The sequence below is a fragment of the Anabrus simplex genome, chromosome 1, assembly GCF_040414725.1.
Source record: "Anabrus simplex isolate iqAnaSimp1 chromosome 1, ASM4041472v1, whole genome shotgun sequence".
In the NCBI taxonomy this organism is placed as follows: domain Eukaryota; kingdom Metazoa; phylum Arthropoda; class Insecta; order Orthoptera; family Tettigoniidae; genus Anabrus; species Anabrus simplex.
This window is the reverse complement of record NC_090265.1, coordinates 962434780-962461472: the sequence shown is the minus strand read 5'-3', so window position 1 is coordinate 962461472 and position 26693 is coordinate 962434780. Positions and strand designations below refer to the sequence as shown.

At 37.7% G+C, this 26693-nt stretch overlaps 1 protein-coding gene across 1 annotated transcript in view; it reads right to left on the bottom strand.

Moving 5' to 3' along the window:
- Positions 1 to 26693, bottom strand: part of LOC136857637 (DNA-dependent protein kinase catalytic subunit) — an 873484-nt gene that overhangs the window by 567956 nt on the left and 278835 nt on the right. Inside the window, exon 14 of the mRNA XM_067136445.2 lies at positions 41 to 191. Coding sequence (XP_066992546.2) covers positions 41 to 191 — 151 coding nt within the window. The remainder of the gene's footprint in view (positions 1 to 40; positions 192 to 26693) is intronic.

Sequence of the window (26693 nt, the reverse complement as noted above, 5' to 3'; positions counted from 1 at the left end):
AATAATTAATGTTAGCTATGCATGAGTTAGTTCTTATTACCTCTGCTCTGCAAATAAGTATCTAAGTATGGAAGCACTTCCTTCAAAAATCGTTTCATATCATCAGAAGACAGAGACTTGGTCCAATTCTCTAGAGCAGTCAGTCCTTGGTGAGCTATCTTTAGATAGCTACGGCCAATTTTGAAGATAGCCTGAACAGAAAATAAACAAAATTCATGTTACCACTGATACTTTGACAGCCCGTAATTGTAGACACGATATGGCCTATATCATGTCTACAAACAAAATTCAAGAATTTTCTGACAGCAATCACTTCTCTAAGAATAATGAAGAAGTTAACATGCCTATTACAGCAACTTTCCCTAATACTAAATTTGTACAAAATTTTTCCATGCCTTTGTGAAATTCTGAAGACTGAATACACCAGAAATATATGCTATCACTGACTTCTGAAGATCATTAAGATAAATTAACATTAGCCTGGTGGTTTACATTTCAAATCTAAGAGTAAGGAAAAAGTAAATGAATCAAAGTTCACAAAGCAGGAACTTAATTCTGAATCATAAGCTTTCTAAAACAACAGCAGTATTATTGGCATTACTGACACACATTAGGAACTGCTACAACTGTTATTTCCTCCATTAACTATGTAAATCGCCTTGCTAATACACATGAGTGAAACGTAATTTTCTTTTTGTAGTTTTACATCACTTATATACACTGCACGTTTATGAAGTAAAAGAGTATTACAATGTTCGTTAACCCGGGAGAGAGCGCACCGCGGAGAAAATCTCTACACTTTGTTTATTTTGTTTGTACAAGAATGTGACTTTGACCAACTAGCACATACACGTCTTATTGCTTGGGGATACTGCAAATCAATCGTCAAGGTTAGTTTATTTCTATCTCTAACTCTGCCACTGTGGCAATTGTTACTGTTAGGTATTTTCTTCAATGCAGAAGTATTCTCCGCATGCAGCTCTTGCTGATACAATACATTGATGTTTTTCCATGCGAGCGTGAATGTGTTAAGAGTCGGTGTATAATATGATTTACTCATCGCGTTTTATCATTTACTAGCATAAGGGATATCACCAAGGAGGAAAAGATTAATAAACTATTTATGAGTGTGGAAAAAGAATTTGATCGGAATGATTCACTTTTACAAGCACAGATTTCGGCTCGTCGGCTTCATTTTGATGGAAATACTGAACTGACTGTAGATTCAGAAGAAGAATGCGTAGCAGAAGAAGACAGAGTTGAAGAAAGTGCTCATGAGACATAGAGTGAAGTATATCAGTAGACTCGGAATATGGAGAGAATATTCCACCACATAACACTGAAGGTACCCCACTAAACACTGGCAAAGATTTTTTTTTTTTCAAGTTGGTTTACGTTGCACCAGCACGGACGGGTCTTATGGCGACGTTGGGACAGGAAGGAGCTAGGAATGGGAAGGAAGCGGCCATGGCCTTAATATTAAGGTACAGCCCCTGCATTTGCCTGGTGTGAAAATGGGAAACCATGGGAAACCATCTTCAGGGCTGCTGACAGTGGAGTTCGAACCCACTATCTCCCGAATACTGGATACTGGCCGCAATTAAGCGACTGCAGCTATTGAGCTCAGTGACTGGCAAAGACATTGGAACTGTTTGAAATATTCATTGTGCTAACAAAAGTGGTCGTTCTAGGGGACAGAATATTGTAATTCATTTACCGGGCAGTAAAGGGGAGGCTAGGAATATTCATACCCTTTAGAGGTGTGGAAGTTATTTTTTCCCAAATAACGTATTGGATGACATAGTAACACACCAATATATGGCTTGAGAAGAAACTAAATAAATTTCCAAGGTACCGTGATGCGAGGGAGACTAATCTTGCAGAAATTAAAGCCATGATCAAGCTTTTGCATCTGGCTGGAGTTGATAAGCAAAGAACCTCAACTTTTCTAACTTATGGAGCAGAGATGGAACTGGAATCGAGCTATTTCAAACTACAATATCCACGAAAAGATTTAAGCTGTTGTTACTAGCTTTGAGGTTTGACGATATAGAGTTGAACCTGTTTTATACGTAACTCTGTTCTATGTAATTCGTATTTGTACGTAATTTCCTTTAGGTCCCGGCAAAATATAATTTAAAAGCGTGTTAATTAAACCTTATTTATACGTGATCTGTTTATACATAATTCACTATTATACGTATTAAGTGCCAGTGAAATATAACTGAGTTTTGCGTAATTGTAATGAGATTGTGCTTTTTAAAAAGAAACTACTGTATTTGTGAAATTTCCTCTTTGTTGGCTAGGTGGAAGTAGAGCGATCGGGTTTCGGTGCTGGAACAGAATACAGAGTTTTGCCGAGTGACATTGTTGACCCTTACTTACAGGTGGCTTAACAAAGGCGAGTCCCCTTCGCTCCTCCTCTACCTTCGTCGTTTTTGACACGCCACCAAAGATTAAGATACATTATAAGCAAAGTGGGCGGTTTCGGTGCGGAAACAAGAAAAAATACAGTAAATTTGTTTGAATATGAGAATTTCTTTCGTGGGAACAACAGAGAAGTAAAATGTCCATGATGCCAGTATCTGGTGTTTACTGTTGAACAGTAGTTTTGTCATTCAGTTGCTTTTGATTAGCCATGGAGAACAGAAAAAAAGGAAAAGTCATACGAGAAGTGGACACTAATCCACACAAAACAAAAATTGAAATCGCTTCAGACTTAGGGATTGCTTATACCACACTATGTACAGTCATCAGTAAAAGAAACTCTATTCTGGATGAGTTTACAAAATAATTTAAAAAACAAGTTGAAGCTGAGTTGGGAGAAGATCAATTTGGCTTCAGAAGAAATGTAGGAAAACGTGAAGCAATTCTGACTTTACGTCTGATCTTAGAGGATCGAATCAAGTAGGACAAGCCCAAGTACATGACATTCGTAGATCTAGAAAAGGCATTCGATAATGTTGATTGGACCAAGCTATTTAATATTCTGAAGGTGATTGGGATCACATACCGAGAACGAAGAATTATCTACAATCTGTATAAAAATCAGTCTGCAGTTATAAGAATCGAGGGCTTTGAAAAAGAAGCAGCAATCCAGAAAGGAGTGAGGCAAGGCTACAGTTTGTCCCCCCTCCTTTTCAGTGTTTACATAGAACAGGCAGTAAAGGAAATCAAAGAGGAATTCGGAAAGGGAATCACAATCCAAGGAGAGGAAATCAAAACCTTGAGATTTGCTGATGATATTGTTATTTATCTGAGAGTGCAGAAGATCTTGAGAAGCTGCTGAATGGTATGGACGAAGTCTTGGGTAAGGAGTACAAGATGAAAATAAATAAGTCCAAAACGGGAGTGCAGTCGAACGAAGGCAGGTGATGCAGGAAATATTAAATTAGGAAATGAGATGAATATTGTTACTTGGGTAGTAAAATAACAAACGATGGCAGAAGTATGGAGGACATAAAATGCAGATTAGCACAAGCAAGGAAGAGCTTTCTTAAGAAAAGAAATGTGCTCACTTCAAACATTGATATAGAAATTCGAAAGATGTTCTAGAAGACTTTCGTGTGGAGCATGGCATTGTATGAAAGTGAAACATGGATGATAACTAGCCCAGAAAGAAAGCGAATAGAAGCTTTTGACGTGTGGTGTTACAGAAAAATGCTGAAGGTGAGATGGATAGATCGAATCACAAATGAAGAGATACTGAATCGAATTGGCGAGAGGAGATCGATTTGGCTAAATTTGACGAGCAGAGATAGAATGATAGGATACATCTTAAGACACCATGGACTTGTTCAGTTGGTTTTTGAAGAAAGTGTAGGTGGTAAGAATGGTAGGGGTAGACAAGGTATGAATATGACAAGCAGATTAGAGCAGATGTAGGATGCAATAGTTACGTAGAAATGAACAGAATAGGGTGGCGTGGAGAGCTGCATCAAACCAGTCTCTGGACTGATGACTTAAATACAAACACACATTTTGGACGAGTTTTTAAAACTGGGTTCAAAACGCAGCCGTCAGCAAGAAGGAAGGTACGTAGATTTGGAGAAAGCACTTTCCACATGGTTCCAGCAAAAGCGGGCTGCAGCTCTACCAACTAGTGGCAACATGCTGAAGGCAAAGGCGATAGATTTAGCTAAAATGATGAGTATCACTGCTGCTTTCAAGGCTTCATCAGGATGGTTGCAAGAATTTAAAGATCGTCATGGAATCACAGGGAGAACAATTTTCAGTGACTCAAAATCTGCAGACGATGTCACGGTGCAACACTGGAAAGAAGAGGTTCTGCCGGGTATCGTAAGCAATTATCAGCCTCCAAACATCTACAACTCTGATGAGACCGGCCTATTCTAGAATCTCCTTCCTAATAAAACATTAGCTGAAAAAGGTGACTCATGCCATGGAGGGAAGAAAATTAAAATTTGTGTAACAGTACTTCTCGCCACCGATGCAGGTGGATCTGACAGACTTCCTCCACTTGTGATAGGAAAATCGAAGAATCCGAGGTGTTTTAAGGGTGCAAAAACAAGACCTAAGGAATATAAATCCAATGGAACAGTGGTTGAAAAAACTGGGCATTAAAATGAAAAAGAAACAGAAGATCCTTCTTCTTATGGATCGTTGTGCAGCACATCCACCTCAAATCGTTCTGGAGAATGTCCGAATGGAATTCTTCCCTCCTAACTGTACCAGTGCTCTACAACCGCTTGATTTGGCATCATTGCAAATTTCTAAGTGCATTATAGAAAAATGCTGGTTCAACATTTAATAACACTGAGTGATGCAGGAAATGAACCTCTCTCCATTAATTTGCTACAAGCCATGGACTTCATTTCCGATGCCTGAAAGCAGGTGTCATCCTCCACAGTCAGCAACTGTTTCCGCAAAACTGGTGTCTTACTAGAAGAGGCTGCCTCTAATGATGATTATGGGGACGAAGTTTTGTCTGGCAATGAGCTAACGCTACAGAGGGTGTAGAATTTGATACTTCTGTGCATTTTGATGACAATCTGGCTCTATGTGGAGAACTACCGGAAGAAGAGATTATTGCTGATGTATGCCAACAACGCAACGGTGATAGACCAGCTACAAGCGATAGTGACATTGGAGATGGAGATAACGACTTGAATCTTGACACCTGAACTGAGTGAAGTGTTAAGTGCAATCGAAGTGTGTAGGCATTACATCAGTGCGAAAAGTTGTAGTGAAAATACTTTGAATTAATTGTTAAGTTTGCTAAAGGAGGTTTATACTCTTAATGCAAGAAAAGTGAAACAAGCCAAACTATCTGATTTGTTTAAGGCTGGGCCAAGTTCAAAATAATATTTTCTGTCTTAATGTATTTATTATTTGCAAGGATTTACACATGTAGGTCTATTCCATTGGTTTTTCAGTAAATATGTGACGTATTGAGTAAGTCTGATTTCTAAGTAATTCTGAGTTACAAGTAGTTTTCTCTCTTCCCCTTGATATACGTGTAAGTCAGGTTCAACTGTAAATACAAGGACTGGCAGAATCATGACTGACAAGGTCACTTTTATCAGGGAATTATCTGTAGGCTTTGTCACTCGATGTAAAATAAACTATAGTTCAAGTTAATATACAACCATAGATAAGATGCTTGAAACATTCAGAGGAAGATGCAGTTTCAGTCACTTCATTCCCAACAAACCATCCAGATACAGAATTAAAGCGTTCTCTTTAGCAGATGAAAGAACATGTTATACAGTAAATATGGAGGTATACGGTGATGAACAACACGAAGGACCATATAAGGTGGACAATGGCCCAGCAAGTGTTGGTCAGAGGCTTATTCTCCTGATGTCCCGAATTGGATGAAATGCCACTCTGGACAAATGGTACACATCGATACCACTTGTTACTAACTTCTCAATGAGCACAAACTCACGGTGGTTGAAACGCTAAAGAACAGAAGAGAAATCCCTCCGCTATTTCTACAGGCTTCCTCAAGACCAACAAATTCAAACATATTCAGTTTCAGTATGGACTCCACGTCCAAGCAAGAGGAAAATAGAGTCGTGCTGTTGGTAATGTCTATTCATGATGGCGATTGAATTCACAAGAGCTCTGGTGATGCAAATAAGGTGGAAATTCTGACTTTCTACAGACTTACTAAAGGTGGAGTTGATGTGGTAGATCGCACGACAGGTGAGTATTCAGCATCAAGAATTACTAGCCGCTGGCCAATGACCATAATCTAAAAGCTCTTGAACACTGCAGAATAAACAGTTTTTCAATATATCAAGCTAACCAGACTGCTTCTAGTCATCATGAGTTCTTGAAGACCATATCAATACAGTGCTCAATGTTCCACATTGGAGTGCATTCCCAGGGACATAAAGATGCACCTGATAAGTATTCCTGGTTTGGAGGCAGAGGTAAGAGGTACAAACACAACAACACCAAGGAAGGGAAGAATCAGGCTGGTGTGCTTTTTGTGACAGAAAAAAAGAAGCGTTAAGTCTAAGAAGAAATGCATTCACTGCTCACAGTTTGTATGCCCGCAACACTCAACACATTCATGTATAGAATGCGCTGTGTGTGACAACAATGATGAAATGGACTTAAAAGAAGACTACTAAACCATGCTATAAGCGAAATCACCTTTTATTAATTTTATATTGAAGTGTATTATATTTCTATAAACTGTGCAATTTTCAAATTTTTGTAGAATGCAGAGGAACTGGAATCAAGTTATTTTGAAATACAAGGTTCCTGGAAAGGTAGTTACATGCAATACATTTTGAAAATGACTGACAGAACCAAGATCAAAAAGTTGTCTGATTTAGGAAATTGACTTGATATATACTAATAATGACCTAGTTTATGTAGTGTAGCCTATAATGATAGAATATAACACGTTTATAACATCAAATATGGTGAAATTTTCTTTTGTTTAGATCATGCTCAAACAATTTGCATGCTGCAGCTTAATGCATGTGCAGATGTAGCTAAATATTACACCTGTTACACGAAAAAGTGTTATTTTACTTATAGCCAAATAAATAAGGTATGGCTAAAATGCAGCATTCTTTATTGAGAGCCCATATCCATGGAGAAAAATTCTGTGCACACTCTTTTGTGTAATCAAACATCGCGCGGTCACTCTCGAGTTAACATTTTGTATATCAGGTTGCATGGGTGATTAAAAGGTTTCGGAGGAATATTGGAGATGTCTTCCGTTTCCTTTGCTGTATCAGCTTATAATGGCAGAGTGAGAGAGAGAGAGAGAGAGAGAGAGAGAGAGAGAGAGAGAGAGAAATAGAGTAAAAAAGAAGCATAACTATCCTCTGATAAAGTGACAGATGGTATGATGATGATTAGGGTTTAGATTATTAGAACCTAATAGTCACAAATATATGCAGGTAAAGATGATTTTTAAAAATAGCTTCATAAGATGCAAAAATGGAAAATATGACCAAACATGTGTACTTCCAACACATGACTTTTGCCAACAGTTCAAGTCATTATACGTAGGTGGTTTGAAAAATTCTCGGAATGTACTAGAATTAAGTATCTTACCTCGGTGGAACTGCTTTTATTTTTCAACATAGTCTCCCTGTAGACTAATGCATTTGGTCCAGCAATGTTCCAATGCCTTGATCCCATCTCGAAAATGAGATTCCTCCAGGCCTGAAAAATACCTCTCCAATTCGGCTGTCAGTTCTTCCCGAGGAAAATTTTCAGCTTGGGGAATAGATGAAAGTCTGATGGTGCCAAATCAGGTGAATAACGTGGATGTGGCAACAATTCGCACCCCAGTTCATGAAGTATTGCCATGGCAATAACATTTGTGTGCGGCAGAGCATTGTCCTGATGAAAGATGGCCTTTTTCCTTGCCAAACCAGGCCTTGTTTCGCGTATCTTATCCTGTAGTTAGTCTAGGAGGTTTGCATAGTATTGCCCCGTAATTGTTTGGCCAGTAGGAAGATAATCTATCAGCAGAATGCCTTTTGCATCCCAGAAAACTGAGGCCATGACCTTTCCGGCTGAACGCACTGCCTTTGCTTTCTTTGGTGGTGGTGAATCAGCATGTTTCCACTGCTTTGACTGCTGTTTTGTCTCTGGGGTATAGTAGTGGACCCAAGTTTCATCTGCAGTCACAAACCAGCGCAAAAAATCTTGTTGGTTGCACTGAAAACGGGCCAGACTTTGTTGGGACATTTCAAATCTGGTGCGTTTATTGTCTAATGTCAAGAGCCGCGGCACCCATCTTGCGGATTATTTTTTCATACCCAATTCTTCGGTTAAAATATAATATACCCGTTTAGAAGACATCCCTACAGCTTCAGCAATCTCCCGCACTTTCAGTCGACGATCCTCCCTGACCATTTTATGCACTTTTGCAATAAATGCTGGGGTTGTAACACTTTTTGGCCGTCCACTATGCGAATCATAATCCAAGCTCTCCCGACCAAATTTAAACTCGCTGGTCCACTTGGCAACAGTTGAAAATGAAGGAGCAGAGTCCCCCAGTGTGTTCTGAAAGTCGGCATGAATTTCATTTGCTTTCATACCTTTCTTTACAAAGTATCTAATCACTGTTCGAATCTCAGTTTATTCCATTGTCACAAATCACTACGCGGGAACAACAACAAAGAGTCGTCACTACCACACTCCTGCAGCTAGAGCACTGACGCGCCACGTGTTCACTCACAAAGGATGTGTGATTATTGCGCGGAAACCTCGTTGCTCTAGCACTGACATCTAGCGGTGATTCCGAGAACTTTTCAAACCGTCCTCGTACAATCTTACTGCACTACTTTCACTTCCTTACTAGTTCTTTTAACTTAATTCCACTAGTTCCTGTCATAAATTCATCATCATTCATTAACCTATGTTCATTACCAAAGATATTTTTAATTAATTTTCAGTCTTACACAATGGTGACAGAAACTACATTGCTGCTCCTGCAAATAATGAAAATCACATTAGCTATTCGAATTAAGAATGTGCCAATTGTCGCTGTGGGCACAAAACATTTAACTGAAGTAAAATATAGAAACAATGCATGCCTCTTATTCCCCATTCATCTCAGCACTTTTGTGCCTAGCAGTGCCACTATGCTCCTAGACATTACAACACTTTACAGCACCTAATTTAACTTCGTACACTTCACAGAAGAAGATTTTTCCTTCAACAGAGAAGCATTCCTCCCCAAAATCTTTAATGCAATTTCTGCATTTAACACTTTCTTTAGGCATCCTTCTTATGCCAACTCTTTTTTTTTAAATTTGCTTTACGTTGCACCGACACAGATAGGTCTTATGGCGACGATGGGATACGAAAGGCCTAGGAATGGCAAGGAAGCATCCGTGGCCTTAATTAAGGTAAAGCTCTGGTGTGAAAATGTGAAACCACAGAAAACCATCTTCATGGCTGTGGACAGTGAGGTTCGAACCCACTATCTCACGGATGCAAGCTCACTGCTGTGCGTCCCTAACCACACTGCCAACTCACCCGGTTTATGTCAGCTCCATCACTATTAATGTCTATGAAGCCATGAAAATTGTTTCTGTTGAAATTTTTAAGAAAGGTAAAGGGAGAAAGATAATTTATAGTTCCATTTTTATGAGTTTCGACTTGACAGTTAACCGGAAGTCAGACGGTGGTACCAAACTGCTACGAATACAAACAGCTTATTTACGATACACAACACAAATGGAAATGTATATACTGTAATATGTCCATAATAATTTATTCTTTGTAGCAACATACATAATTCACGTAAGATGAACAACAGTACACAACAAATTTAGGATAAGGCTACAAGATAAAAACATGTCAATGCTCGAATAGATAAAACGTGAGAAAATTAAATTAAATTTCTACTCACCATGTAGAAGAGCTTGTGCTGCTGTTAGATTCAATTTCCCCTAAGGAAGGAAATAATCCTACAAAGGGAACACACCACTCATTTCTGAGTCACTATCGGCATTGTAATCGTCTGTGAGACTTTCTATCCCCCAAGCTTCAATCATCTCGGATTTCATGTGTCTCACAACGTTGCTCCAATACGTCTGGTATCACAATTCATTAACATTTTGTATAAAAGGTTGTATGGGTGATTAAAAGGTTTCGGAGGAATATTGGAGATGTCTTCCGTTTCCTTTTCTGTATCAGCTTATAATGGCAGAGTGAGAGAGAGAGAGAGAGAGAGAGAGAGAGAGAGAAGTAGAGTAAAAAATAGGCCAATAAAATATTCACATTTTCTACAGTGCCATTGTCATTTCCATCGGAAGATGACAATTTTGCAAAAGCCAGCATGTTTTCCCTCGATATGGATGAGCAGGTGGTCCATTACATCAAACTGGGCCTCTCGTATAGACCTAACATCAACATCCATATACTGTCAAGCTGAAAGCTTGTCACAAGAGGGGCTACCTGTTAATGGACATCCTATTTTGTTGTTACATTCTTTCCATGTTTAACGAGTGCGTCACGAATTCTGATGCAAATATGGTGTGGTCAAAAAGTGGGGATCAAAACAGCAAACCCCATGCTAATATAGCCTTAATGTGTTTTGCCATATCAAGCAGCGCTGGTTGGTTATGAGGAGATGTGTGGTCAGCACGACGGAGCACTTTGGCCATTATTTTTGGATTTCTAAATTGGGGCTACTAGCTTACCATCAGATCATTAATTGTTCTCACGTAGGCTGAGTTGATCTAGGTAAAAATTCCTAATGTTGTCAGGAGTCAAACCAGGGGCCTCTGGAGGAAACGCAGGCTCATTACCCCTATATTGTGGAGAGAGCTCCATTCTCTATCAGGCTTAGTATATCATATGCATTGAGGGATGAAATGTACATAATATATTGAAAGAATAAAATTATAAAAACCAAGCTCGGTACCTGCAGTCGCCTAGTGCAGACAGTATCCAGTATTCGAGAGACAGTGGGTTCGAACCCCACTGTCGGCACTCCTGAAGATGGTTTTCCATTGTTTCCCATTTTCACACCAGGCAAATGCCAGGGCTGTACCTTAAGTAAGGCCACGGCCACTTAATTTCCACTCCTAGCCCTTTCCTGTCCTATCATCACCATAACATAACATTATGTAAGTTGATTTCTCAATTGAAGCCCAATAGGGCAGTACGGCAGCATGTTATTGTTGTTATTGCTCTATTAGCACCACCAACTGCACCACACAATGAGAATTATGTCTGGTACATTGCACTCCACTCCTATTCAATGGTTACCATTACTGAGCAACATTCAGCCTCCTCACATCAGACGGCAAAGCACCCCTATTAGACTCTGGACCAGAACTATTACCTCCCAGTGCATCAGGATACAGATGAAAATGCCGTAGCGAGACTGAAATTATGCAAACCTGCCTGGAAGACAGCAAAGGAATTAGTTAATTCACATTTTAAACCTGATAAATATGGAAACATGAATGGTCTCAATCACACCCTCATGGCATTGTCAACATCAGGGATCCAACTAGAAAGTTGTTTGGGCTCAACCTTCCTCGCTCCACCTGGACCACACTTAACAGGATACGCTGCGGAGTCGGAAGAAGTGCTTCTGCTCTGCATCAGTGGGACTGAAGAGACTCTCCAGCTTGTGACTGTGGTGCTGAAGTGCACATTCTGAAGGACTGCGCTCTGCAAGCTTTTGCTGCTTTCATCGAGAACATACATTGTGTGACCCCTGAGGCACTCTATAAGGGACTGAAAGCCCTTTTTAATGTTGACTTTGTGTATATATCTTTAAGGTGTATATAGAGTCAACTGTATATCCTTTTTTGTACGTGTTAAGAACTTGTACATAGAGTCGACTGTCAATCAATAATCACCATAAGACCCATCTGTGTTGGTGTGACGTAAAGCAACTTGTAAAAAAGGACCTCTTGGTTCAACAGCTGCAAGTACTTTCTGTAGAGATTGCTTCCTTGTGATGCTGTCCTCAAATGAGGACAGCAAATTTACAATGCTGTGGATTTTTTTAGGTTTCTGAAAAATCACAACACAAATGAACACACATGATACACCCTAGTTATGTTTTCAGCCACATTTAACCACTAATAGGTTTAAAATTCCTGAAGTTATCACAGCTATGTAATGTTAATAAATAACACTAGCCTGCAAAAGAAAACTTCTTTTAATGTGGTACAAACTAAAATAGGTGGGTTTCATTAACATCGTAATGCTGAATTCAAGAATGAATTTTATTTTGCTCTTCCATCCCGGGATAAAAAGCAATTGGACAAAACGTTATTTTGTCATTACGTAAAATTTTCAATACTGATTGAATTATGCATGCAGAATAGAGATAAAATATACAAACTAAACAATTAGCAAATGAAGTAAATGATACCTAAATTAAAAGCTTAATCACATTTTCTCAGTCATATTTTTCTGTTTTCCATAGAAATTGCATGTTTTTTTTTAAGATTGTGAGTGTTCTCTGGAAGGTTGTCACTTGCAATTGATCAACAGTAACTGTTACAAGTAATAAATTTCATCTTGATCCATGGTGGAGTTGTTATATATAACAAATTAAAACTTGTACATTTGGGAAGTTCCACCTTTCCACCACTTTAAAAATCTTACAATTTTCTTAGATTATGATAATATTCATTTATTTTAATTTTTTCTTTGTTGGTACATGTTTCATTTTCCATGGAAAACATCTTCAGCCGTGATCTTGAATAATAGTTAAAACATACACAAAAACACAAGTAACATAGGTAAAACAGAATATTAAAACAACTTGTCCTTGATTAAATAAAAGGTTTAAATGTTGCTGACCACACAATACACTTTTTGCAAAGGATAGCCTCTTATTCCTAGTATTTTAAAATTAGGATACATTTAACCAGCATAACTGTAGTGTAGTTATTCTAGTTCGGGGAATCAACCAAAAAGATGTACCTAGCTGTTCACTATCAAATTATTGCAGCAAGCATCAAATTAATATGAGATGTAGAATATTTCTCACTATTTCAACATGTACATTACGACATTTAAGCCTAAGACACATTTGAATTTTAACAAGGTTTATGACTCAAATTTTAAGCAACACAATACAATAGTTCATTAACTACTGAGTTAGTAAAAATGAAGAAATTTACGAGAATTTTAGCCAAATTTTTTCATTGTTGTTGGGATTTACCATGTTTTAGACATCAGTGTTAATAGATTTAATGTCTATTCCAATTTTAACACTGTTATTTTAAATGTTAATCTGTTCATTGTGTTCACAAATGTCTTTCTGTTAATGTATTTTACTACTTAATATTAAGATTATAATTAAGTAAAAATTAGTTATAAGTAAAGTTAATAATGTTATGTCTTAACCTTGAGAAAAGTTATAAAGGCTGAGGATGCTCGGACGTCGAGCAAAACATGTCCCTATTAATGTAGTATTGTAGTAAAATTGATTTTCTAGTGACAAAAAACAATTATTATTACTGAATAGGTGGAAAACAAAAACAAAAATCGTATGCAAAAATACATACCACTTAGTTGAGCAACTCATCGTCTTTGTCCCAATTCTTCCCAGCCCAAACTTTGCAACATTTTTGTAACGCTACTCTTTTGTCGGAAATCACCAAGAACAAATCAAGCTGCTTTTCTTTGTTTTTTTCCAGTTCTTGAATCAAGAAAACAAATAGAAAAGGTAATAAAATATGTAATATGTGAATCAATTTGTGGTGCGAAGTGTTGGACGTATTGTATAATTTATGTGAAAGGAAGCAAGAATAAGGAAGGTAAGGAATGAGAAAATAGGTAGGATAGTTCTGAGATAATTAGGGAAGGGAGGTATGTGCGTCTTTGTGGATACATCACTGGTGGCCATGGCGAGGATGTAAGAGTAATTTTCGAGTGAATATGGATTAGGATCAGTTTTATTAAAATCAGTATTATTATTTGTGTAGTTAGGTACAGGCAACTGTACTATTTGTGAGGTTATGTCATGAAACCTATGCTGTATATATATTAATATAATTTTTTAAACACACTGTGTACAAGGTATTAATTAATTAAACAAAATTAGCATCATTTGCATAGTGTGACAAAGTCAATGTCCTGTCTTTGCACTCAACGATATGATACGTGTTGCATGGTCCTCCACCTAAGGTGCACTGACATCTGTCAGTGGGGCTGTGGTATTCCTTGATTGAACATATTCGGTGATGTAGTCCGTGGGCTGCCACTCTCGTATATATATGGCGCAGTTGGTAGTTGGCCTTTTTCTATTAGTTGATGTATATATATTAATGTGAGTTAAGTGAATGTAAAAACCCGTAATTAATAGTATATAATTGATTATTACCTATATATGATGTATAATCCACTACAATATTGTGCAACACACTGTAATATCCATAATAAGGCACTAGATGGTTGAAAAAAAGTTCTTTACATTATAACTAGGCTATTAGGCACTCTAGAATTTATGAGAAGATATGCTGTGACATATCCTTCTAGAAGCCTGGCCAGGCAACACATAAGGAGGTGGCCATAATTGCGATCTAAAACAATGTCTACAAGCACTTTCAATCTCTCGTCGTCATCGCCGCTAAGCCGGTTCTACTACATGATGAATACTGAAAACCAATGAAAATAAATTGTTATTCAACAATCTCACTGCCACACAGAAATACAGACAGCCTTGCTTACCAACAGTACATATTAAATCAGTGCAACGTGGAAGAAACTACACATAACATCCCCGAAGTCCTTAGGATCTTTATGTGGTTACAATTTGCTGACCACATCATACATTGATAAGGCCAGAATTCATGTAGACAAAATTTTAGTATAATAAATTCACGGAATTACAATACATGTACATATACTGTATGTACTGTTAAGAGGGTGTAAGTTACTTTATTTTCTGAATTATAATATTCTGTTAATGAAACTACAGTAGAAGTCCGTTATAGCGAGTACGGCATGTAACAAGAACTCCATTATAGCGACGGCCTTTTTCTATCCCTTGAAAATTCCTATAATAAACTGTGTATCGCCCTTCGGTTACAGCGAGAGCCCTATCACTGAGGCATCCGTTATTGCGAGTGATTAAGCGCGAGAATTTTTCTGTTACTGATATTTATACACCCCAGTGATGATATTGCATGCGATCAATTACCTTCGGCATCGTTTCCTCGCTATGTGCACTAGCGAGTTCTCTCGTCGACATTCGAAGGCGATGTCGGAGTCGATTAGTAATACCCGTCATCTGCTGTTCTGTAAAGAAAATTCGAAATGAAAGAGAACATATTTTTGTAATAAATGCGTAAATAACGTGTCCGATAACGATTGTTAATTACATAAAATCAGCTTCATGGTCCGTATCGCACTTCAATAGATTCACAATTAAGTATTTATTTATTTTCCACCTAGTCGATACAATGATTGCTTAAGGCAACTTTTAATGGTCAAAGTATACTTTGTCAATTTTATATATTTTTCATCTAAACAGTGTTATGTGGCTGAAGATGTTGATAATATATGAAACATGTACCACTTTTGACCATTAAAAGTTGCCTTAAGCAATCATTGTATCGACTAGGTGGAAAATAAATAAATACTTAATTGTGAAACGATTGTTAACTCGCTAAAAATTAAGGCTGACTAAACGACCTCTTAATTTTGAGGCTAATGTTCTCTAAAGAAAATTCGAAATGAAACAGGATAACACGTTTTCGTAATAAATGCATAAATAACATGGCAGATAGCAGTTGTTAACTCGTTAAAAATAAAGACTGAAGTACCGTAAACAATATCTTGATTTTAATGTTGTATACGGAAATTAAGTAAGAATGCCATACACCTCAAGATATGGCAGAGTACATCACTGATTTCAGAGGATATTTCATATCTTCTCGCGTCTAGTTAAATTGCGGGAAGGCTATTTACACGTAAATTTTTCGCAAGGAGGTTATCATTTCTTTACATGCATTTCAAATATGTTTTTATGATACATATACGGTCAGGTTAGGTGACGCCGTTTGAAGAAGAAAACGGAAGTGTTTGCCACAGAAACCTCTGGAGTGATACCGTATTTCTCTGAATCCAATAATTTTTTTTCTCAGTATCTCATGCGAAAACTCAAGGGTTGTCTTGCATTCGCAGCCTAACAGTAAGTTAATGGATGCCACTGGCAACTACCGCGGTAACAACGCTGTTTCTTTTCACATGCGCACGCTCACACAAAACTCGCTGACAATAAACGAGCGCCTCTTTACTATACATCGCTCGCCGCGACAACCGGTTGTACCAGCGCCTCCTAGAGAACAAGGCCTGGCAATACGATTCGTGACGTCACGCGACGGCTCAGCCGTGACCACCACGGCTCAGTGCGAGTGGATAGTAGATGAAGCTAATTCCTTACAAAAATTGAAAAATACGCTGGTTAAAGTGCATTCTACGAATATTCTTTCTCGTAGACGTGCATATCGGAAGCGAAATGAGTAATATACCGTAATAATTAAAAAGAACAATTAAAAATGCAAAGAAGAATTTTTTAAGAGTCTTAATACTGAACAAATTTAATAATATGTTTATATGACACTTTCTTACGTATATTTAAGAGTCAAAAATGATCAGTTCCTTTTACAAAACTCGCCATAAGACCTCTCTCTGTCGGTGCAACGCAAAAAAAGAAAAAGCAAGCTTTTACAGAACTGAACTTGCTGATGAAAGGTAAAAAACAACATGTAAGTACAGAAAAAGCTATTAAATAAAAATAACGTATAAACTACCTTACTTACAGTATATTAGTAGCAGTCCAGGAACATGCAAGCTGTAATGCTCAGTGTTGTCGGTCATGAAAACAGGTAAACATTTTTTTTACAATAGAAGCCTCACATAAATTAAGGGCGTGAAGAGCCCACACAATTTGGCTGTTATGCAAAGAGAATGATTATAGTACATGCCAACAATAGTTTGTTCATCAAGTCATCAAAATTATATTCGCATTCCCTAGTGTAAATAAATGTACTTATATGATTTTGGACCCTGATTCAAATAACCAGAACAGGAAAAAAATTGAAATTCTTAAATTTGAAAAGTAGCATGCCAATTCTTATTACATTTGAACTGACCTTCAGCCAGACATTTTCTGAAATTGTTTTCAATTTAACTTCACCAGGTTTCTTAAAATTGAAATGGACATGAGGTGAACATTATATAAGAAAATATAAAAGGAAATCTCTATGAACAGTAATTGTTAAAATCCTAAGAAACCATATTAAGAACTTGCATCCCTGCCATTACATTAATAAAAAAGTAGCAGAACACACACTGAACTACTCATTTCATGCTTTATGAACCAGCTGCACTATATAGATATGACACACATGAGATCAATTAAGTAATTAATCCCCAATTTTTCACAGATGCATATTAGATTCATTACATAACAAAAGCTGGAAGGAGTACTCTCTCCAAGAGGAAATTCATAACCAGAGTGTGAATAGGCTATAATGCTGGAAGAGGAAATTCATAATTGAATTCACAATTACTCAAACAGGAATGTTTACTACTGAAGGAACTTACAGTGATTAGCCCTGAATTCAGAGTTTACACATTCCCTTTGAATGGAATTCATAGAGGTTCATCAACTCAGTGATTAATAATAGTAATGTACTAAAAAAAAATTAGAAAGCCTCAGCTTACCACAGACAAAAGGAAAGGATGGTTAATGATTTTGTAGGATATGTGCCACCAAGGTAATGAACCGTATTTGTTAAATGACAAAATACCTGTTTAACATAAAAGGTGCCCTCTCAAATGTAATATCACTCCCTGAAAACGTAACACCTGGCAATAAATATGATAAAATAAAAGTGCTCTTGTGTTATTACTGTATTCTCTTCTAAAGAAACTACTATGGAAAATAGAGCTACTAAATTTGTTCCTTTTCAGAGCAGTTCCAGTCTTGTTTTACAGATATTGAACTTAATTTTTCTTCAAATTCCTGGAAGTTCTTGAAAGAAACATACTGACATGAGCTTCATAGGTCTCTAAACTTTGAGCAAGAGCCTTGGCCAAACTTTCATTGTCTACTCGACAACGCCTATCGTCTGGAGCTTCTCGGTGGGCAAATGTGGTATCAGACAAGTACTCTGGGCAGTTTGGAAACTGAGAAGGAACAGCTCCTGAAACGTTTAGACCAAGTTAAAATGCATTCGCCTAGATATAAATGCGCTCGTCTATTAATTCATGGCACCACTTACTTCACAGGACCATGTCATGTCTTAGATATATCTGGTTGATTTTAATATAAAATGAATAGCACACAAGGAGACAGAGAAAAATCATTGAACTTGTAATAATTATACAGAACCTAACATAGTTGCAATAAACACAATAACATTGCTGTCTAGCCTGAACTAAAAATATTAACCCACACTAAGTGGTATTTTCCCTCATGCGATATAATAAACAGAACTGGCTCACTTGCAGTTACGGGGTCCAGCACAGAAGGAATACATGAAAGCCAATACCTTACATACCTTCATAATTTAGGCCCTATAAGTTTTCCCAGAATATCACTATACCCACAACAGTAGTCCTTTGAAGTAATGTGAATACTCAGCACATTCCAAACTAAATGTAATAACTGGTCAATTCAATACAGCAAATGCTTAAATCAGTAAGATATAAATCACCCTAAAAAATCTACTATTTCATTCATCAATAGCAAAGATATAAGAGACCTATCCACAAACCTTTCACAAGCCTTGGATGAGATAAAGGTGCAGTCAATAATTTCCCATTTCTCTCATCATACATGCTGGTCGTCTTTTCAACCTCAGTTTTGAAATGGAGCTTGCACACCTACAACACAGGGCTCCATTTCAAGGACCATTCCACAACTTAAGTGATTGAATGATTGGAATCATATATAATACACTAATAACTAAGACTTACCTCTGCAGTTTTGGAAGGAACGAAATCATCCCGGCGAATAGCTCGTTAACACTTAGCTCTCTCCGAGTCGTCAGTTGGAAACTAGAAAACACTCACTTTAGGGCCAGTGCGATAATTGCCCTTATAGTTTTGGAACACTGCATTTTTGAGGCATCGTTATTCATAATTTGAAAAACAGTGATCGCAATTCACAACACACCATTAAAAATAAACTCAGTTCTAACCTCACGTGGTGGCCATGCCGGCACTTTAAACACAATTTATCAATATTAACAATTTATAAGTACTATCACCTTTAACTGAACTTACACTAATAGGAATATTAAGCGAGTGTTAACACACAAGACTCGATTAACATTAATATAATCGATGAAAAACACACATAATAGGGAAACGCGTCCTCATACACCAAGCAGCAACAAGCTCACTGAGTTACTGGCATGGGCCAACTTCAACATACGTCATCAGCTACTCTCATTCGTATTGCCAGGCCTTGTTCTCTAGGAGGCGCTGGTTGTACAGTGCCTGTATGAAACGTCACTGGATCTTAGGAAATAGTGAACAGAGAATAGCGTTCTATTAGCCTCTACAAAAACGTTTCTCAGATCTGAAGAATGGCATCAAAACATGCAAGCCTTCGAATTCTTAGAAAGGCCATGGCTACTCAGTGCCAGAGCTATAACGCGTCTATTATACTTGACGCTTAGTAAAATTAAGTTTTACAGACAGCAGGAATATTTTTGTGATGGATAGTCGTATTATAATGATACATGGAAAAGGTTGATGCCAATTTTAAGTTAATGGTTATTAAACACTTGGAAATGTAGAATAATTGTGCAGCCGCAAGAAAATACGGCATAGGCCTAACTAAAGCGAATATTTGGCGTTAGCGTGAAGACAAAGAGTTTAAAAAGATGCGCACTGTACAAAAAATGCATCAGTGGTCTGCAACAAGGATGCTTTAAAGAAGTCGAAGATGAAATTGTGAGCTATGTGCACGAGAAATGCAAGGGCGGAATGGCCATACTGTGACGCAACAAACTCGTTCGTTGACTTTCAACGTCCGCGATTAGGCCTATACATCGCTAGCTGCTGAATTTGGACGAACCCAGCAAGCAAGATGTGCGTGTAGCGGTAGCCGGTGATATCTGACGCTGATTATAAGTAACAGTTTTATAGACCGCAAGAATAATTTCCTGATGGATCGGCGTATTGTAGAGACGAATGGAATAGGTATTGTCGGCAAATTTTCAATGGGTTGTCTTCGGTATTATGATTCCAATTTTAAATTAATGGTCCTTAACCCCGCGGGAATAAAGAATAATTGCGCAGCCGCAAAAAAAAAATACAGCATGACGAAAGTCAAAGTTTGGCATCTAAAAATGTGTAGGCCTACTGTACAACAAAGGCATTCATATGATTTTACAAATTACTACTTGAGCCTGATTTAAATTTTTTGAGGGAAAAAGTGGGGTTCATCAGGGTTTCGGAGAAATACGGTACTATATTTATTCTGAATGAAATTAAACATACACTTTCAAGTAGTATGGGATTTCGAAAAATAACAAACAAGTAAGCCGTAGTGTGGATATCATCTGCAGAAACGCAAGTTTTGAACAAACTGATTGCCGTTTTATACCAATTTTAATGTTCATGGATTTTTTTTAGACTTTTATACAAAAATCAGATATAACGACAATCCGCTATAGTGAGTAAATTTTTCGCTGTTATGAATTCTCGCTATAACGGACTTCTACTGTAATTGTAATGTAATTGAAGCTGGTACTTAACTTTTGATTTTCAAGTATTTATGAACTGTCCCTTATTTTTTTGAAAAATTCTGTACTTTTAGGTAAATGTCCCTTATTTATTATATCAAAAGGTGGGAACCATATTCCTGTAACAAGTGAAAGGGTTTTTAATTTTATTTTTAGGACTAAATTCAACATTAAATTCCACCTACCAAAAAAAGGGACAAGTGTCTCACATGTGAAAAACTGAAAAATACACCAGTACAGGATCTGATGCAAAATGATATTGAAATGTTTGAAAGCCATGAAGATGAGGCTCAATTTTCTAAAGATGTACATCAGCTTGATCAAGAACAAGCCAAAAGGGACTCAACATTTGTCTGTGCCAGTTTTGACCTGCAAAAGGTATTTAATACCCCTCATGGTAATAGTCTCTTATTAAATTATTCCAGGAAATATTGTGTAAAAAATGAGACAATGTATGAAAGTGGCTCCAGAAATGTATACTGTTTTGTCTGAGGAGAAGATGCTAGGGGCTTAACGTCACACTGACACAGATAGGTCTTACGGCGAGAGGAGAAGATGATGGGCATCGAGGAACAAATGAAATTTGTTCTGTACTACATTCTTATCTGTCAATTATAGACGAAGGAGGTGATGTCAGAACTGTTGTTCTATACTGTGACTTATGCCCAGCACAAACAAAAAATCAGGTCTTGTCTTTGATCCTGTGGTTTCTTCAGACATCAAAGAGCATTGAATGCATCTCAATAACTTACTTGCAGCCTGGTCATACAGTACATATATGCCAGCAGATTCTGTTCATGCTTCAATAGAAAAAAAACCTCAAAAATAAAGCTGTGTGGGCTTCTTCAGGGTGCATACCTGCCAACTTTACAAAACCAAAAATCAGGAGATTTTGATATGAAAATCAGGAAAAGTCAGGAGAAATCAGGAGATACAATTGGTCAAAACTGCTTATTTTACATGTCTTAAGCAATACAATACAATGATATAATTATAACACTTATTGTCTCAAAGCCTGACTGTTGCTATAATGAGGCTCCAAGGCTGAAAATTACACACCTCTATTACCTCACAGGAAGTATGCAAGTGAGATAATCGGTCTCTGACAAGCCTTCCGAAAATAGTATGAACTCCTGCTCCACATGTATGAATCGGTCATGCACTTAAATGCCATTACTTAGCAAATGCATAGATTAATATATTTGATCAAGTGCCCATGTGATTATGCGAAGCGCAATGCAATTTGTATCAAATAACTGGCTGTTGTACCCATGCTTCGCTACGGAATTCTCAGAAAGACTGTCCTTATAGTTTTCCACCTTAAGTCAACATTGGTCATTACTAGGGCAAGGTATTTGATGATTTTGCATCTTTTTTTATGAAGGCCAAAATATAGCTTGAGTATATGTACATGTGTTTCATGAATTGACTGATTAAATAAGGGCAATTTGTTAGGGCATATTTTTCATTTTTTGCCGTTTACAAGAGATAGGTCATTTTTGGAGCAATTTATGGTTATTTTCGGCATTTTTAATTGTTTTCTGGGAAGTGTTATATTTCGTTATATTTGGATATTTAATTAATATTATTTATGTTTACAATACTTGTCTATTATGTTTAACTTAGACAAGTAACTTGCTCAAGAAAGAACGTAGACTTGCAACATACCCTGCTGCCACTAGTTTTCAAGGAAAGAGTATTTTCAACTCGACTGCACTTCCAAGAAAACATACTTTAAGCAGTACCTGCTTCCCCTATATGTAAGACGCATAATGGACTCGCCCAAGCTGGGCATTGTTCCTTATCTTCAGCTAGATAAGAAGGAAGTCAGTCGCCCACGTGCTGCGAGTCGAGTGAATTCTTTGTTGACAAGTACTGTAAGATGCCCAAAGTTAAAGGAAGTACAATTGTTAAATTAAAACAATTTGTTACACAATATGGAGAAAATATATTTTCCACTGATGGGAAAATAATATTTTGCAAAGTGTGTGATGTGCGAGTTTCAGCAGAAAAGAAGTTTACAGTTGAACAACATGTGTCGCGAGAAAAACATAAACGTGGTATGCAGCGACTTGAAGATAAAAGAAACTGTGGCTTACACCAGACACTACTGGGTGAATCTTCAACATTTTCTCCATTTTGTGAGAAATTGTGTACAGCATTTTTATGCGCCGATATTCCACTGAACAAACTGAACCATCCAAAGCTGCGTACATTCTTAGAAGAGGAGACTGGAAAATCTGTACCAGATCCCAGAACATTAAGAAGTACCTACGTTGGAAGATGCTATGACAAAACGTTACAAGAAATAAGGATAAGGGTAGGAGACGGAAACATATGGGTATGCATAGATGAAACAACAGACAGTATGGGACGATATATAGCCAACGTTATTGTAGGCTTCCTGGAAGCAGGGAATGCTGGAGAACCATTTCTACTACATTGTGAGCAATTGGACAAAGCTAACTGGTCAACAATTAGCAAACTGTTTGACCAGTCTTTGAGGCTATTGTGGCCCGATGGCATTCGGAATGACAATGTGCTGCTTTTAATAACAGATGCAGCACCCTACATGGTAAAGGCTGCAAATTCGTTACAAGCGCTCTTCTCGAAAATGGTGCATGTCACATGCCTAGCCCATGCGTTACATCGGACCGTGGAAGAGGTACGACATAATTTTCCTGAAGCTGACAAGTTAATTGGGTGCATAAAGAAAGTGTTTTCAATAGCCCCATCTAGAGTTCTAGCATTGAAAACAGAAGCTCTTGAAATTCCCTTGGCCTTTTCACCTGTTTTGACTAGATGGGGAACGTGGATTGAGGCTTGTTGTTATTAGTGCGAGAACTTTGAAGTTGTAAAGAAAGTGATCGATTCCTTCGACAAAACTGAGGCTGGATCAATAAAAACAGCCCAGAAACTCTTGGCTGACAAAGAAATTGCAGGTAAACTTTCCTACACAAAAACAAATTTCAGATCCCTTCCTAATGCAATAAGTGCTCTAGAAAAATCCCAAGTGCCACTAGTGGAGCAGCTGCAAATTGTGTATAAAGTTGTGAATGATCTGAATCGTCTGTGTGGTACTACGCATAAGTAAAAGTGACCAAGCGTGGTGGTACTAATTATAATAGTATCATGGTTCTAATTAAAACATGCCTAGGTCACCCCTTTTAGTTGCCTTTTACCTCCGGCAAGGGATACGATTGGGTGTATTCTTTGCCTGCGTCCCCCACCCACGGGGGGTGTGTGTTTGGTCCACAAGAGCTATTTTATTTCGCTCAAGTCCGCCGGCAAGCCGGTTAGGACCCCCTATCCACCACCTGGAACGCACCACATGGTAGTATTATCTCTCCCCCTGCTACGCCAACGTAGTACGTTCGTGGTTATTCCATTCAAGTCTGCAGACTGGTCATTCGAATCGCTGCCTCAGAGTAGTGATCGTATAGCTGGAGTACTATGATGATCGAGTGTGTTACGTACCAGTAGTATCAGAAAATTTATGAACCAGAGGAATGGCATGCTAAAGAGAGAAAGATCTAACACCCCAGCTACTTCCCGCCAATATTGAGACAGGCTGTTACACTAGGTACGCAGCAATAATCCCATTTATTGGAGATAAATGGCAGCAGAATACACAAAGCACATCACAACGAACAATGGTCAATGAAAAGTTATTTTTGATCTATTTTATGAGCTGTCTATATTGCAGGCCTTCACATTTAGTTTTCTTCCTTGTGTTATTATTCAAGCGATCATTCCTTCTTGATTTTTTCTGATTCTTATAATCATCTTCACAATATTGTTATAGTCGGTACAGTAAAACTGAATAAGACATAATCAGAAATTGTATTCTCTATAACTTTACTTTTGGATACGACCAATTAGATAGGTAATAAAAATTAAATTTTGACACTTCCCCTAAACTACCATTTCAAACAGGGTGAATAAAATTATTTATAGCGTAGACCGTAATTCCTTATTCCCCGACTTTACATACCGATTTTCATCAAATTCTGTTCATCCATTTTCTCATACGTCGGTGCTGATATGGACTTAGCAACAAAAATCCAAAGTCATGAATATCTCAGTTATCAAAGCCGGTATGGTAAAAATGTATAGGACATAAATGATAGGAAATTTAATAATATATAACTAATTATATATTATCTATCGATAGGGCCAATAACAAACTAAATATATGTGAAAATTAAATTTTAGTCCTTCCCCTAAACTACCATTTCACTCAGCATGAACACAATTACTTATGGCCTAGATTGTAATGACTTATTCCCCGACTTTATATACCGATTTCCATTAAATCCTCTTCAGACATTTTCTCGTGATGCGCGTACATACATACAGACAGACATTATAGAAAATTAAAACGTGCATTTCTCCTAGTTACTGTGGTCACGACCGGTGCAGAAATATCATTCTTCCTAAATTCTGAGCAAAGAACAGACACACTTATTTTATTTATATTGAGATAAATTAAAATTATTCAGAACTGTCTCCAAAAGGCTCCTAAAATCTTTAGAAAAGTCACTAGTCATTATCATTGAAATTATATCACTAAATTACTAAAAAAGACTCCATATCTAGCGACTAGTCTCCAGAATCAACTAGAGTACAAGACTGATGTGAACGAACACGAACAAAGCACGTGAGAACTAGAGATTGACGATCGATATACGCATTGCGATATACAAGTTTCAATAAACATCGCACAATCGCGCACATTTCTCGCATTAATAAACGTAGATATTTCGTTTGAAAGTGGCCAATGAGCGAAGAATTTCCGGTCACATGCGTAAAAAAGCTGAAATCGCGGGATTTGAAAACAAATGTTTGAAGTTCACCAAAAAATGAGCTTAAATCGGGAGAAATAATAGAATAATCGGGAGGCGGGAAAAACTGTCAAAAATCGGGAGTCTCCCACCGAAATCGGGAAAGTTGGCAGGTGTGAGAGTGGTCTACTATAATTGTAAATGCAAGAGTCAACCCCAAGCCATACGAAATCATTACAATGTCTCACAAAGACTTCAAAGGTCTTCAACAGAACTTCCCAGCAAAGCTGGCTAAGTGTGATAATGGAGAAAAGATAATGTTTAAATTAATTAAGAAATTGCTGTTTTCAAAATATTCACCAGTCATAAAACTGAAATACTTGTATAATCCTGAGGCAGAGGAGAAAACGGTGCCTCTTGGAACTGTAAGGAACAAGCGTACTAAACGGAGCTTACCTGTTTCACTTAAATGTGTTTACAATTCAAAACTATCAATACCGAATGTGAAGTACAATGACCCGGTAAAGCTTGTGTCCATAAAGGTAATCCCTGTAAGGTATGGTAATGAGTATTTGCAAATGCCTCTTAAGAATTCTCTAACCGAGCTCGATAGCTGCAGACGCTTAAGTGCGGCCAGTATCCAGTATTCGGGACATAGTAGGTTTGAACCCCACTGTCGGCAGCCCTGAAGATGGTTTTCCGTCGTTTCCCATTTTCACACCAGGCAAATGATGCGGCTGTACCTTAATTAAGGCCACGGCTGCTTCCTTCCCAGTCCTAGCCCTTTCCTGTCCCATCGTCGCCATAAGACATATCTGTGTCGGTGCGATGTAAAGCCAATAGCAAAAAAATATATGTCTCTACCAGATGAACTTCCAAAGACAGATAAAGAAGATATTTAGTTATTCAGTATTGCTTGGTCTCATATGGCTCTTATTTCAGTTCAAATTTATAACTTTCATCGAGCTGGATAGCTGTAGTCGCTTAAGCGTGGCCAGTATGCAGTATTCGGGAGATGGTGTGTTCGAACCCCACTGTCGGCAGCCCTGAAGATGGTTTCCCGTGATTTCCCATTTTCACACCAGGCAAATGCTGGGGCTGTACCTTAATTAAGGCCACGGCCACTTCCTTCCCATTCCTAGCCCTTTCCTGTACCATCGTCGCCATAAGACCTATCTGAGTCGACGCGACGTAAAGCTACTTGCAAAATTGATAA